Source organism: Larus michahellis, chromosome 17 (genome assembly GCF_964199755.1).
Source record: "Larus michahellis chromosome 17, bLarMic1.1, whole genome shotgun sequence".
NCBI classification, from domain to species: Eukaryota; Metazoa; Chordata; class Aves; order Charadriiformes; family Laridae; genus Larus; species Larus michahellis.
This window is the reverse complement of record NC_133912.1, coordinates 3,995,797-4,007,926: the sequence shown is the minus strand read 5'-3', so window position 1 is coordinate 4,007,926 and position 12,130 is coordinate 3,995,797. Positions and strand designations below refer to the sequence as shown.

Genomic DNA, 12,130 nt, shown 5'->3' with positions numbered 1-12,130 from the left:
GTTATAGGCAGGAGGCGAGGATTTGCCCACCCACCGTGGGAGGGGGCTGGAGGGGCACAACGGCTGGTCTCCCCAGCAGGTTGGGCTCTGGCGGCAGCCCCCCCGGTTTGCTCCCCACGGCTCAGTTTCTGGGGGCTACTTGGCATGGCCATGGGGGAAGGGATCCTGCAGGGGATGGGTCAGTCCGGCTGCTCAGTCCTCGGGGGCCACCCTGAGCCCCCCCTGAGCCCCCCCAGGGATGCTCGGCTGGGGGGAGAAGTGCGGTGGCTGGTGCAGCTCAGGCAGGGAGGTGCGTGGCTCCGTCCCCCCGCAGCCGCCGTCTGCTCCCCTCGGAACAAAGGCGGCTCTGAGCCTCCCCTGCCTCTTGGCACGTTACAAGAGAGCCCTTCTCTCGGGCTGCAAAAGCCTTTTCCAAGCCTGTCCCCCCCCCCCAGCTGTGGGGGGGACCCCGGCTGGCTTGTCCCCTCCTGCAGCTGGGCCAGCACGTGCCCTCGCCGCTGGGATTTTGGGGGGGGGGGGGCAATGCTTGCAAGACGGTCCTGTGCTCCCTGCCTGGCACGGGCAGGGGTCCTGGGGGAGCAGGGATTGGGAAAGCGCTGTGTGCATGGGGGTTTTAGCCAGCCCCCCCAGTTAGGGATGCCCACTGCCCCCCCCCAGCTCAGGGTGTGCTGAGGAGCGGGGCGGGCTGCACCTTGCATGCCGGAGCACGGGGGATGCGGCAGCAGCAGCTGCCCCCCGGCAGCATTAAGGGCTGGGGTGGGCTCCGGCCGTGGGGACGGGGGACCCCGGCGCGCCGGGCTGCGGCAGGGAACGGAGCAGGGGGAAGAGCTCCCGCCACCGGTAATTACCGGCGAGGTTGATGCCACATGATTCAGGGACGTCAGCAGAGTGTGTCACAGCTGATGACACGCCGCATGTGCAGGGGCTGGTGAAGATGCCAGGGCGAGAGGTTGGAGCGCCGGGACAGCGGCGTCTGCCTGGCAGCGCCGAGCCCGCCTCGCCGCCCGACCTTCAGTGAGTCACTTCTCCCTCCCCAGCCTGCCACTGCCCGTCCGAAGTGTCCCAGCCTGTCCCTCTCCCTCCCGGGGCTCAGCTCTCCGGCAGCGCAGCCGTGCTGCCCAAGCCCCGTGCCTCAGTTTCCCCGCGGCGCAGGGGAGGCGAGAGCTGAGCAGCTGCCGTGGGGCTGCGCCCCCCCCCCGCCCCCCTGCGAGGAGAGATGCATACTCCCAGCTTTTTTGGGGACACGCTAGGGGAAGCCAAGACAAAGTGTCGTTACTCACGGCGATGACAGCGCCGATGACAAGTCCCCCAGCCCCCAGGAGCACGTGCTGTGCCCATGTTCCCCGCGCGGGGAGGTGTGTTCCCAGTGCCAGAGAGGCCCAGTGAGTAATGGGGTGGGCGGCAGTGCTGGGGTGCTGTGGGGGGGTGGGAGCTGCAGTCGGTGGCACTGAGCAGAGCATGCTCCAGCATCCTCTTAGAACTGGGGAAGGGGGGACACACCACTGCCGGCCCTGGGAGCGCTGTGGGGGACATGTCCCACCGTGGGGCAGTAGGATGGGGGGGGGTATGGCACGAGCATGGGGACAGTCCGCCCCGTGCCAAGGGTGAGAAAGGTTCCCGGGGAGGTTGGAGGTGCCTTGCCACCCCTTGCTTGGGTGCCTGGAGGTGGGTCTGGGGTCTCCCACCCCTCCTGGGCTCTACCTGCCCCAGCCGAGGTCCTGGGGAGTAGCGTCACGAGGCTGAGCCCAATGACGCTGACTTTCGGCACTGGGACGGGGATGCCCTGCGCCGCAGAGGGAAGTATTTTGGCTGGAGAAGTAGGTGATGAGATAAGGATGGGGTATCGCGTTACCGGCGTCGGATCCTTCTTTGAGGTTAGTAAGACAAGACAGACAATGGCTGCTGCTTGATCCAGGCAGTGCTGTGTGAGTGAGTCTATTAGTGGGCTGATGAGTAATCAGCTACGTTGGAGACCTGCTAACGGGAGGGAAAAGTTGTTAATGTGACTCAACTGACCCCTCTCCGCAAAAGTTAGTGTGCCTTTTCTCAAATACCACAGGTGGATTATTCCACGACTTGGATGTGGAGCCGGGAAGGCATGGCAGGATATTCCTCCTTGCTTGCCAGCTGGAGTCACGCGCCGGCGATGAGCCACCGGCGACGGGAGAAGGGACGGGAAGGGAGCGAGCCTAACCCCGGCTCGGCGTGAGCAGAGCCCATCTGCCTGCTCCTCCTTCAGTGACTCCGTCGAGGGGCTTTTTTTGCTCTTTCCTGGCGCAGGCTCGCTGTGCACGCAGCGACGCTGCAGGCTGGCTCAGCATTTCCATGCTCAGCTCCCGCATTTTCAGGGTTCCTGAAGTGTCGCTGCCCTGGGATGGGGTGAGCTCCCTTCTCCCGGTCCCCACGCGCGGAGCAGGGAGGAGCTGACAGCTGGGTGATGTGGGATGCCGTGAGACACCGAGTCCCACTTTCCGAATGTGGGCCGTTGCCTCTCCAAGTGCAGGGAGGCAGCTCTCCCGGGAGATCAGGTGTTGTGAGACTCGTGACTCCACCATGCAAATGCTGGAGGCTGTGAATAATCATGTACTTGTGCAGGGAGACTCAGCCCCGCGTGGGATGGAGCATCCCGCGGCCAGGCGGGAGGCGGCCGAGCCCGCATCTCCTGCTCTCCCGGCCGGGTCACCGGCACTGAGGGACCAGGAGGAGATTTGCAGCCACCCGCATCCCGGGAATCCTCGTTTTTAGGTCAGCCCCCTCTCCAGCCGCAAGGATTTTTGCTGTCCCTTGCGAAGGCCGAACCAGAACCTCGTGTCTCCGAGGGTTTTCCAGCCTGGACTTGTGGCTCATTCCTGCTTTTCTTGTGCTGATACCCAAAACCTAAACCTCCGTCCCTGATCCCGAGAGCCGAGTCTCATCCCAGAGAGCTGTCTCGACCGCGGCTGAATGACCCCCCGATGATCCTGGGTGCGATGGGGGGAGCTGCATCCCTCGAGTCTCTTGCCCTTGCGCTAGCCCCAGGGCTCCTGCCTCAACTAGTCAAGAGTTTTCCCAAACAACCCAAAAAGCAATGCCTTTTTATCTCTCTTCTCAGGCAAAGTGGTAAATTTATGGCTGGGCAGTTGGCGAGTGACTCAGCCGTGTGTGGCAGGCTGTGCGCTCCGTGGCTGCGCGATGGGGCACAGGGCAAGGGCAGTCTTACTGGGTCCTGCTCCAAAATGACTTTTTTTTTGTCCTTTCGATCACTTTTTGAGCCAGGGAAGCTACGGGCATCCCCAGGTCAGTGGCACGAAAGATGGATACGGCTTAGGGCAGCAAAACGCTGCCGCCAGAGCTTCTCCCCCTTGGAAAGAGAAGGGATTCACCTGCGGGGTGGGAAGGTGCCGGCTCTAGAGCCATCTGCATCCCATGGGAGCTGCATCGCTGTGTCCCGCGGGGACGGGGAGTGCGTGGGTCCGAGGGGTGCGTGGCTCGTTCGGCTCCGTCTCATTCCCCGGTGGCTCCTGTCTGGGCAGGGAGGGCTACCTGCCTGGCTCCCACGTGGCGGGCAGGAGGTGGCCGAGGACCCGGGTGCTCCTTCCCTCGCCTCGTTGCCTGCTGCCTTCGCCCGCTCCCCACTCTGCCACCGCAGACTGACGGGAAAGTACACGGAGTGCCCTGCTCATGTAAATAAACCCAGCTATAAATAGAGAGGGAGAGAAGTGTGAAAACAGCGGGGAATGGATTTCATAAAACCAGCAAATTAGTCTGGAGAAACAAGGGTGTGAACCGTCAGCCGTGCTCCAACCCAAGCCCATATTTCCAGTTTCTTTGAGGGATGCTGGTGGGGCCCCGGTGCCGTGCTCGGCTCGGAGGGGTTCGGGAGCGGGGCTGGGTCCTCCCTGTCTACCCTCGGCTCCCGGTGCCTCCCGGGTTGGGCTGTGTTAGCATAGGTGTCACCAGTGCCCTTCGTTATTTTTATTTCTCTTTGAAATCGTGGCAAAACCCAGCTGAAGGCATGAAGATGGTCTGGCTGGTAACACGGGCTCCAGCCGGACCAGAACGTATCGACTCTGTGCAGCTGGGCGAGGGCGGATGGAGCTCCACCAGCCTTGGGCTTGCTCTCTCACAGGCCATGGGGGTGATGGCTGGGATTTTTGGGGTGCTTTGAAGCTGGCAGGACCAGAGCGGGGAGGGTGCTGGTCAAGGGACTGCTGCAAACCTGACTTTGTGCCGATGCGGAGATGGGTAAAGAGCAAAAAAAAAAACAAACCCCGCCAAGGCGAGGGTCATGCTCGGCTCTGCCATCCCACCTTGCCGATTTGCAAGCTTTCAGTTCGGGCCTCAGGACGGAGAGCTGAGTCAGACTTTTATGAGGTCTTGGATTCTGCTAAGGAAGCAAAGAGCCCGGCAGCTCGCGTGAGCTGGGGCTGGGCGGGGGGACGCTCTCTGGCCCCAGGGCCACGCTGCTGCCCAAACCTCCGTTAGTGTGGTTGCGGGCAGGTGTGGGATGCTCCTCACACGCCTGCATCCTCTACAAGGGTTGGTTTTTTTTGCCTCTTTCCAGGACACACATGGGAAGGAGCCGCAGGAAAACCAGCAGCCGCTCAAACCTCTCCCCAGACACTCTCCCAATGGTGTGGGCAAAGGGAAGACGGTGAGTGTTGGGGTCAAAACCGGCGTGCCCCCCCTCTCCATGCCAGCCTGTCCCCTCCCCGGTTGCCTGTCGTCTCAGGGGAAGTTCGGTGGCCCGTTTGTCTCGCTGGCATGCTCCTCGGGGAGCGAGCCCGGCTGTTTGCCCATCTGGCATCACCAGAGGTCTTTGCAGGGAGGAGAGGTGGGCTGGGGTGGCAGAGCAAGGGGGACTTTCTATTTTTCTACCTATTTTCCATTGAATTAGACCTCAATTCTGTCTTTTCAAATGGAGGGGGTTGTGCAGCAGGGCACAAAGCTGTGCCAGGGATGTGTTGGAGGGGACAGGCTGACACGGAGCTGTGGCAGGGTACAGGGGCTTAGGGATGGAGGCAAGTGGCGCAGAGCAGGAGGAGGTGACACAGGTGGTGCAGGGTGGCAGGAGAAGGTGGTACAGCTGGTGCAAGGGGCAGGTGAATGTGACATCAGGCTGTGGCAGGTGGCGAGGTGGTGGCTGAGCCGTGCAGGGTCCTGGCAGAGGTGACAGCGAGCTGGTGCAGGGGGCAGGTGGCACAGCTGATGGAGGGTGATGACCCTGAACTTCTGCCAGGGGCACAGATGGTGGCAGATACGTTACCCTGAGCTGATGTGGGGTACGAGGGTGCGGTGGGACCAGGCAGGTGGCAGGGACGTGACCCCAAGCTGGCGCAGGGTGGCAGGGACAGATGGCACAGCTGATGTTGGTCGGGGTGATGCGGAGCTGGTGCCGGGGGGGAAAGTGGCTCAGTGGCGGGCGCAAAGTGGCACTGGCGTGTCAGAGAGTTGGTGTATGGCAGCAGGGGCAGGTGGCAGAGCTGGGGACAGGGAGGTGGCACCGAGCCAGGGCAGGGGGGGACATCTGGTAGCAGGAAGGTGATGCTGAGCCGGTGCAGGGGACACTTCTGTGGGCAGGGAGGTGACACATCTGGGGACAGGGAGGTGGCACTGCTCCAGGGCGGGGGGGCACATCTGGAGACAGGGAGGTGACGCTGTGCCAGTGCAGGGGGGCACATATGTGCCAGGGCAGGAAGGTGATGCCAAACTGGTGCAGGGGACACATCTGGGGGCAGGCAGGTGACATGGAGCCAGTGCAGGGGACATGGAAGTGATGCTAAGCCGGTGCAGGGGCACATCTGGGGGCAGGAAGGTGACACTGAGCCAGTGCCTGGCCAGATCTGTAGACAGGGAGGTGACACTGAGCTAGTGCCGGGAACACATCTGGAGACAGGGAGGTGACACCGAGCCGGTGCAGCGGGCACATCTGGGAACAGGGAGGTGACACCTAGCCAGTGCAGTGGGCACATCTGGGGACAGGGAGGTGACACATCTGGGGACAGGGAGGTGACACATCTGGGGACAGGGAGGTGATGCCGAACCGGTGCAGCGGGCACATCTGGGGACAGGGAGGTGACACTGAGCTGACGCAGGTGACACATCTGGGGACAGGGAGGTGACGCCGAGCCGGTGCAGCGGGCACATCTGGGAACAGGGAGGTGACACCTAGCCAGTGTAGTGGGCACATCTGGGGACAGGGAGGTGACACCTAGCCAGTGTAGTGGGCACATCTGGGGACAGGGAGGTGACACATCTGGGGACAGGGGGTGATGCCGAACCGGTGCAGCGGGCACATCTGGGGACAGGGAGGTGACACTGAGCTGACGCAGGTGACACATCTGGGGACAGGGAGGTGACGCCGAGCCGGTGCAGCGGGCACATCTGGGGACCGTGCGGGGACGCGGCCGGGGGGCGGGTGTCAGAGCCGTCGGGGAGGTGACCGCCCGCCGGAGGTGACCCCGAGCCGAGCCGTGCCGTGCCGAGCCGCTGCCGGCCGCCCCAGCGCACCGCCCGCCGCTCCCGGCATTGCGCATGATACTGCGGCGCAGGGGCCCCCGTGCGCGCCAACCCACCTTGAAACGGGCCCGGGCCGCTCCGCCGGGCCAATCACCGCCCACTCCGCCGGGGCGCGGCCAATGGGCGGCGGGCGGGGGCGGCACCGAGCCGCTAAAGGGCGCAGGCTAGGCTGCGCCCCGCGCCGTGCGGCGGAGGGCAGGTGCGGCGCGGCGGCGGCATGGGCGCGGGCATGGGCGCAGCGGCGGCGGCCGGCGGCCGGCCCTGAGCCGCCCCTCCGGCCCGGCCAGCCCCGGGGAGCCCTGCCCCCGGCCCGGCCAGCCCTGCCCCGCCCCGGCCGGGCCGCCCGGCGGGCGGAAGATGCTGCGCACCGGGGGCCGGTAGTACTATGATTTGGTATGTGGCCGCTTTGGTAGCAAGTGTGCTCGGCGCCCGCGGGCTGCCCGTACAAGGTGAGCGGGGCCGCCGGGATGCCCTGGGGTTGCGGGGGGGTCCGCCGGCTCCCTGGGGCGGAGAGCATCCCCCCTGCTTTGCATCCCCCCCCGCCGTACCGGCTGCGGGGGGCGGGGGGGATGTGGATGCACCGGGCTGGGATGCGGGTACCGGGCTGGGATGCAGGCAGCGGGCTGGGATGCGGGTACCGGGAGCCTGTACCGAGCTGGGATGCATGCGCCAGGTTGGGATGCATGCACTGCGGGGGGGAGACGACGACACACGTCCCGAAGCTCCCCCCGGGAGCAGGGCAGGGGGGATCACGCCCCGGGGATGCGGCGTTCTGCGGCTCCCGGGGGGGGTTTGCCTCCCCTCCGGTGCAGGGGGGGCTGGCCGTGCCCCCGGGGCTGCAGCGAGGGGCTGGTTATTGCTTTGTTCCCCTGCTGTCCCCCTTCCCGGGGAAGGGGGGGAGCATCTTACCGGGCGATCCGGGATTTTTTTTTTTTTTTTTTTTTTTTTTTTTTTTTGGCGGTGACCTCCCCGAGGGCAGTGGCTGCGGGTCGGGAAGTTTGGGAGGCAGGAGCTGGTGGGCGGCAGGTCCTGCCTGGATTCTCCCCTCGGAGGGGGGGCTGCTTGGAAATTCCCCTTGGGAGAAGGCGAGGGGGTGCGAGTCCTTGCAGGGGGCATGCCTGGCTGGATGGTGGGGTGGCGGGGGAGAGGTGGGCAGCGTGGCCAGGGCCAGAGCGTAGGCAGGGGACGGGCAAGCGTTTCTTTGCTCCCCCCCCGCCGCCACATTTCTCCCCCCAGCAGCTCCCAGGGGCGCAGGCAGCGTTTGCCCTTCCCTGCAAGGGTAGCCCGGCTGGGCAAGGAGAAATGCAAAAGGGATTCGTTGCCTTCCCCCGCAGCGCCCCGGCCGTGCCCGTGGGCTCCTGGCTGCAGGATTGGGGGTGACTTTGTCGTCCCCCCCGCCACTGCCTGGGGGAGGCTGCCCTCCTTCCCCCCGCCCTCCCCCCCACTGCAGGCTGGCTGCTGCACTGGGGTAAACTGAGGCACAGGGTTGTCCAAGGTCAGGAGGGAGACAGCGGCGGAGAATAACCCTGATTTTCCTGCTCCGGCTTCTTTTCCGTCAGCTGCCAGCGCCGCCCCCCCTCCCTCCCCGCCAGCCAGCCCTGCAGGTAGAAGAGCAGCTGCCTGCTGCTGGTGTGGCACCATCTCCCATCCCGGTACCTCGCAGGGCACGGGGTGCTCCCTGCACCCCAGTGGTCCCTACTGGGGGGCTGTGCCCCTGGGTGTCACCGAGCCCTGCCGGTGGGGATGTGGTGACCGCTGGTGGCAAGCAATGCGGGGGAACGCCACCTCGGTGGGCTGGGAGGGGGCACCTCGGCATGCAGTGGGGCACCACAGCCCCTGCCACATCACGGCGCTCCTCTGCATCCCGCCGCCGTCCCTTGTCATCCCACTGGAGGCGGAGGGAAGGGGAAGGGGGTGTCGGGATGGAGCCCCTCTTGCTGCTGAGCCGCGGCTGGCTGCTGCCTGCCTGAAATGCATCCTGCGGCGTGGTGAGGCGGCAGTTTGCAGCAGCGGTGTGGAGAAGGGATGCTCTGCCTGGGAGAGGAGCGGAGAGCGGCGTGTTCTGCGCCTGGGAACTTGGGAATACCCTGGGATGGGGCTCCCAAGGTGGTGGCGGGGTGGGTGGGTGGGTGGCGGGGTGGGTGGGTGGGTGGCGGGGACCCCGGGTGCGGGGGTGCCGTGCGTACGGAGCAGTGCGTACGTGATGAATGAGCGCGCTGTGAGTAATGCGTGGGTGGGCGGCGGGCGAGGGGGCGCTGCCGGCCGGCGCAGCCCCCGTGGGAGGGCTGTGTGGGGATGGGGAGCTGGTGGGACTCACCCCAGCGCCCTCCCCTCCTCCTGGGAGTCCTGGTAGGGGGCTGTCACCCTGCATCGCTTGGGGACAGGGCTTCGGAGTAGGGCTGGGGCTCTCTGCAGCTTTGCCCCTGGCTGCGGCCTTCCTCCCCACACTGCCTCCTCCTCCTCCTCCTCCTCCTCGTAGAGCCAGGTTGAGATGCAGCGGTGCCGGCCCCGGGCAGCCCTTTTGCCTGGCCCAGCTCTCCGAGGGCTTTCCAGGCGTTAATCGGCTCAGAGAGGGAAGGAGGGCGCGTTATCCCCTCTTATGGCATGGGGGGAGGAGAGCCGGGACGTGACCGCACAGGGAGTGGGTGTCGGAGGAGGGATCCGGCCTCCTGGCATTCCCGGTGACGCCGAGGGGCTTTTCCTCCCTCTCCCACGAGCGTGATGCGGTGCTGTGCAGCGAGCGGGGATGCTCGTGGATCCGGCAGGTGCGGTTTGCAGACGGAGGATTTGGCTTCGCCGGGTGAGGGCTCCCGTCGAAGAGGTGTGTGTCCCCCCCGGACACCGCGGCAGGTGTTGCTCATGGCAATGACCTTGGCTTGCTGTGGCGGTGCATCCCCTACTCACTCCAGCGCAGAGCTGGTGCCTCTTCGGCCATGGAGGGGTTTGGACCAGCAGCCACCGGCTTTGGCACATGCGGCTTTGGCCCCGTTCTCCTCTGGCAAAGGCATGGTTTGGCACCGGGATTAGCCAAGGGGGTTGGCCCAGCTCCCGTTTCCATCCTTTCCCGGAGGATTCCTGCTCCTCTGGACCTGTTGGATGGAGGCGCGTGGGGCAGGGAGGGATGCGTGCGTCTCGGTCGATGACTTGGCTTGCCGGAGGGTATTTGCGGCGATGCTTTCCCGGCTCGGTTGCCTTTTGACTTGGAAGATGCAGCTTTGCTGGTGATGGGTAGACCCTGCAAGTTCCTCTCCGGAGCTGCGGCAGGATGGGTTAGCTCCCATTCACCTCCAGTCCTCCGTCTTGGAGGTCGTGGCTTCAGGCTGGAAGAGAAGCCCTGCAGATGGGCGAGCAGCGGGTCCAGCCCCGTGCCGTGCCGATGGAGGAGTCCTTGCATCTCCCGTCACCTGCGGTAGGCATCTCCCGAGCTGGGAGCCCTGAGCGACCGACCAGCTGGCCTCTGGAGAAACAACTCCCTTCCTCCCACTTCCCGATGGAGAGGCTGGCGTTGGTGGGAGGGCTGCCTGAGCCAGGAACAGCGTGATTCAGGAGCTGCTGGCGGGCAGCTCGGAGTGCTGCCTGCATCCCGCTTAGCGGTCGGAAGGATGGGAAGGCATCGGGGTGGTACACCCCGCTCCGTGGGGAGGGCGATGCGGGCAGCCTGCCCCTGGGTACCGGTGCCGTGTGGGTCTGGATGCACTGGGCTGGGGGGCACAGCCCCCCTGGGATGCAGGAGGTCTCCCCCGGGAGCGGTTTTGGCTCCAGCCCTCCCTTCCCCCCGCCCCGCAGCTGCTTGCTCGGCCCCACGGCACGTGGATGGAGCTTGCGGGGAGCTGCTGGTCGTTGCTGGGAGATGATGGCTCCCGTGAGGCGGCTGCTGTGCAGCACCTGGGGATGCTCTACACCGGGCCAGTGATGTTTAGAGGGAGGGGATGCCGGGGACCCCCGGGTGGGAGTGGGGACACCAGGGTGACCATGGGGAAGACGTTTTCTTGCACGCTCCATCTCTGTGCTAACACACGTGCTTGCTGAGCTGCCACCCAGCCGGGCACAGTCCCACCTGTGTCACCCGGGGAGCGGGGACCCACCGTGGCAGGTGGGGGGCTGCCGTGGGGCAGTACCCCAGGCATGCGCGCTCCCCTGGGGGTGCCAGGGCAGATGCCTGCCAGCGTGGGGATGGTGTCGGTGGCTCCGCAGGACATGCCACTTCCCCCGGGGGCTGGATTGGAAGTCACCCTCTCGCCGTGAATGGGGTGCAGCTAATGCCGCTCCTCCGCCGGCCCCGCATGACCTTGAGGCATGTCACTTGACCTGCGCGTCGCCTTCCATCCATCTGGAAAATCCGGTTTAAAGCGCAGGAATCGTGCTGCAAAGCCCAGATGCTGCTTTCCAGCTGGGGGAGGGGGCGAGGGCTGCGCTCCACGCACCCCCCCCCAGCATTGCCCCCCCACCAGGCGGATGCTCTTGGGTGGGGGCTGCGGGTACCCCCGGGTGGGCAGGGGGGCACCGAGCTTGCAGTGGGGGGTGCAGCCCCCACTGAGCTATTGGGGAGGGGGCTCTCCCCCTGTGCCATGCACCGTTTTGGAAGCCCAGATCCCTGCAGTGGGTGGTTCCCATTTTTCCCCCCCCTCCCCGGGCTGCAGTTGCTGCCCTGCATGTTTCGTGGCACTGGCTGCCCGTTCTCGTTCCCTGCTGGCCTCCATATGCCACGCCGGTGGCCTTGTCCTCAGAGATCCCCACCATATCCCGCCTCCACCGATGTGAGCGGGATGTGTCAGAGCAGATCTCGTCTCCGCTCGGCAGGGAGGAGAGGTCCCCGCGCCTGCTCCATCCCCGCGGGGGGACAGGGATGGGGACGAGCGCCCGGGATGGTGGGACAGGATGGGATCTCCTCTCTGACCCCTGGGCAGGGCAGCCTTCCCGGGCTTTTTGCCATCATCCCTTGGCTGCGGGATCGGTGTTTATCCCGTCTGCGAGCCCAGGTGCAGCATTATTTCATTTTGGAAACCCTCTCTGCCATGGCTGCATCCTCAGGAAGCATCTGTAGGAAGGGTCCCGCTTCAGCGAGTGCACCTGAGATGCTGGGTACCACCAGCTTCACCGTGTCGCCTTATGTCTCCGCTCTCGGGATGGCAGGAACTGGATGCCCAGAGCCGGGAGAGGGTCTTCCCGGCCTTGGCATCACCATCCTGGGGAGCCCCCGCGGTGGCACCGTCTTTACACGGCAGCAGCATTCCCTCCTCTCCCTTTGGGATGCTATTCAACTCCACCTCCACATCTTGTATTCTTGCCTCCTGGCACGCGGCGTGCTTTTATTTTTCCTGGATCTGCTTGGATGACGAAGCCTGTTGATTACTTGTTTTTCTTTACGAGGCATCCCCCCAGCTTCGCCGGGGCTCCCGCACCGAGGAGGGATTTGGGGTGCGCATCCCCGCTGCGGCTCCCTGATGTTGACCCTATTTCCAAGCCACAGCCTGAGCCTTGAAACCCCCGCCCTGAACTTGGCTGAGAAAATCAAGTGGGTTTAAAAATACCTCGTCTGTTTGCGCTCTGTTTCTTCTGGCGTCTGCGGGTTGTTTTCAAGCGTTTCCCCACAAATGTGGGGGTGAGAAACGCTTCTTTGAATGGAGAGCTG

At 65.1% G+C, this 12,130-nt stretch overlaps 1 protein-coding gene across 19 annotated transcripts in view; it reads left to right on the top strand.

The window, feature by feature from the left end:
• Positions 1-6,691: 6,691 nt before the first annotated feature.
• The window catches only part of IGSF9B (immunoglobulin superfamily member 9B), a 43,117-nt gene continuing 37,678 nt past the window's right edge, over positions 6,692-12,130 (top strand). For all 19 annotated transcript variants that reach the window (XR_012584045.1, XR_012584044.1, XR_012584043.1 and 16 more), the window contains exon 1: positions 6,692-6,947. Coding sequence is in view for 2 of the 19 variants with exons in the window: in XM_074560931.1 (XP_074417032.1) it covers positions 6,884-6,947 (64 nt within the window). In the remaining 17 variants the exon portion in view is untranslated. The remainder of the gene's footprint in view (positions 6,948-12,130) is intronic.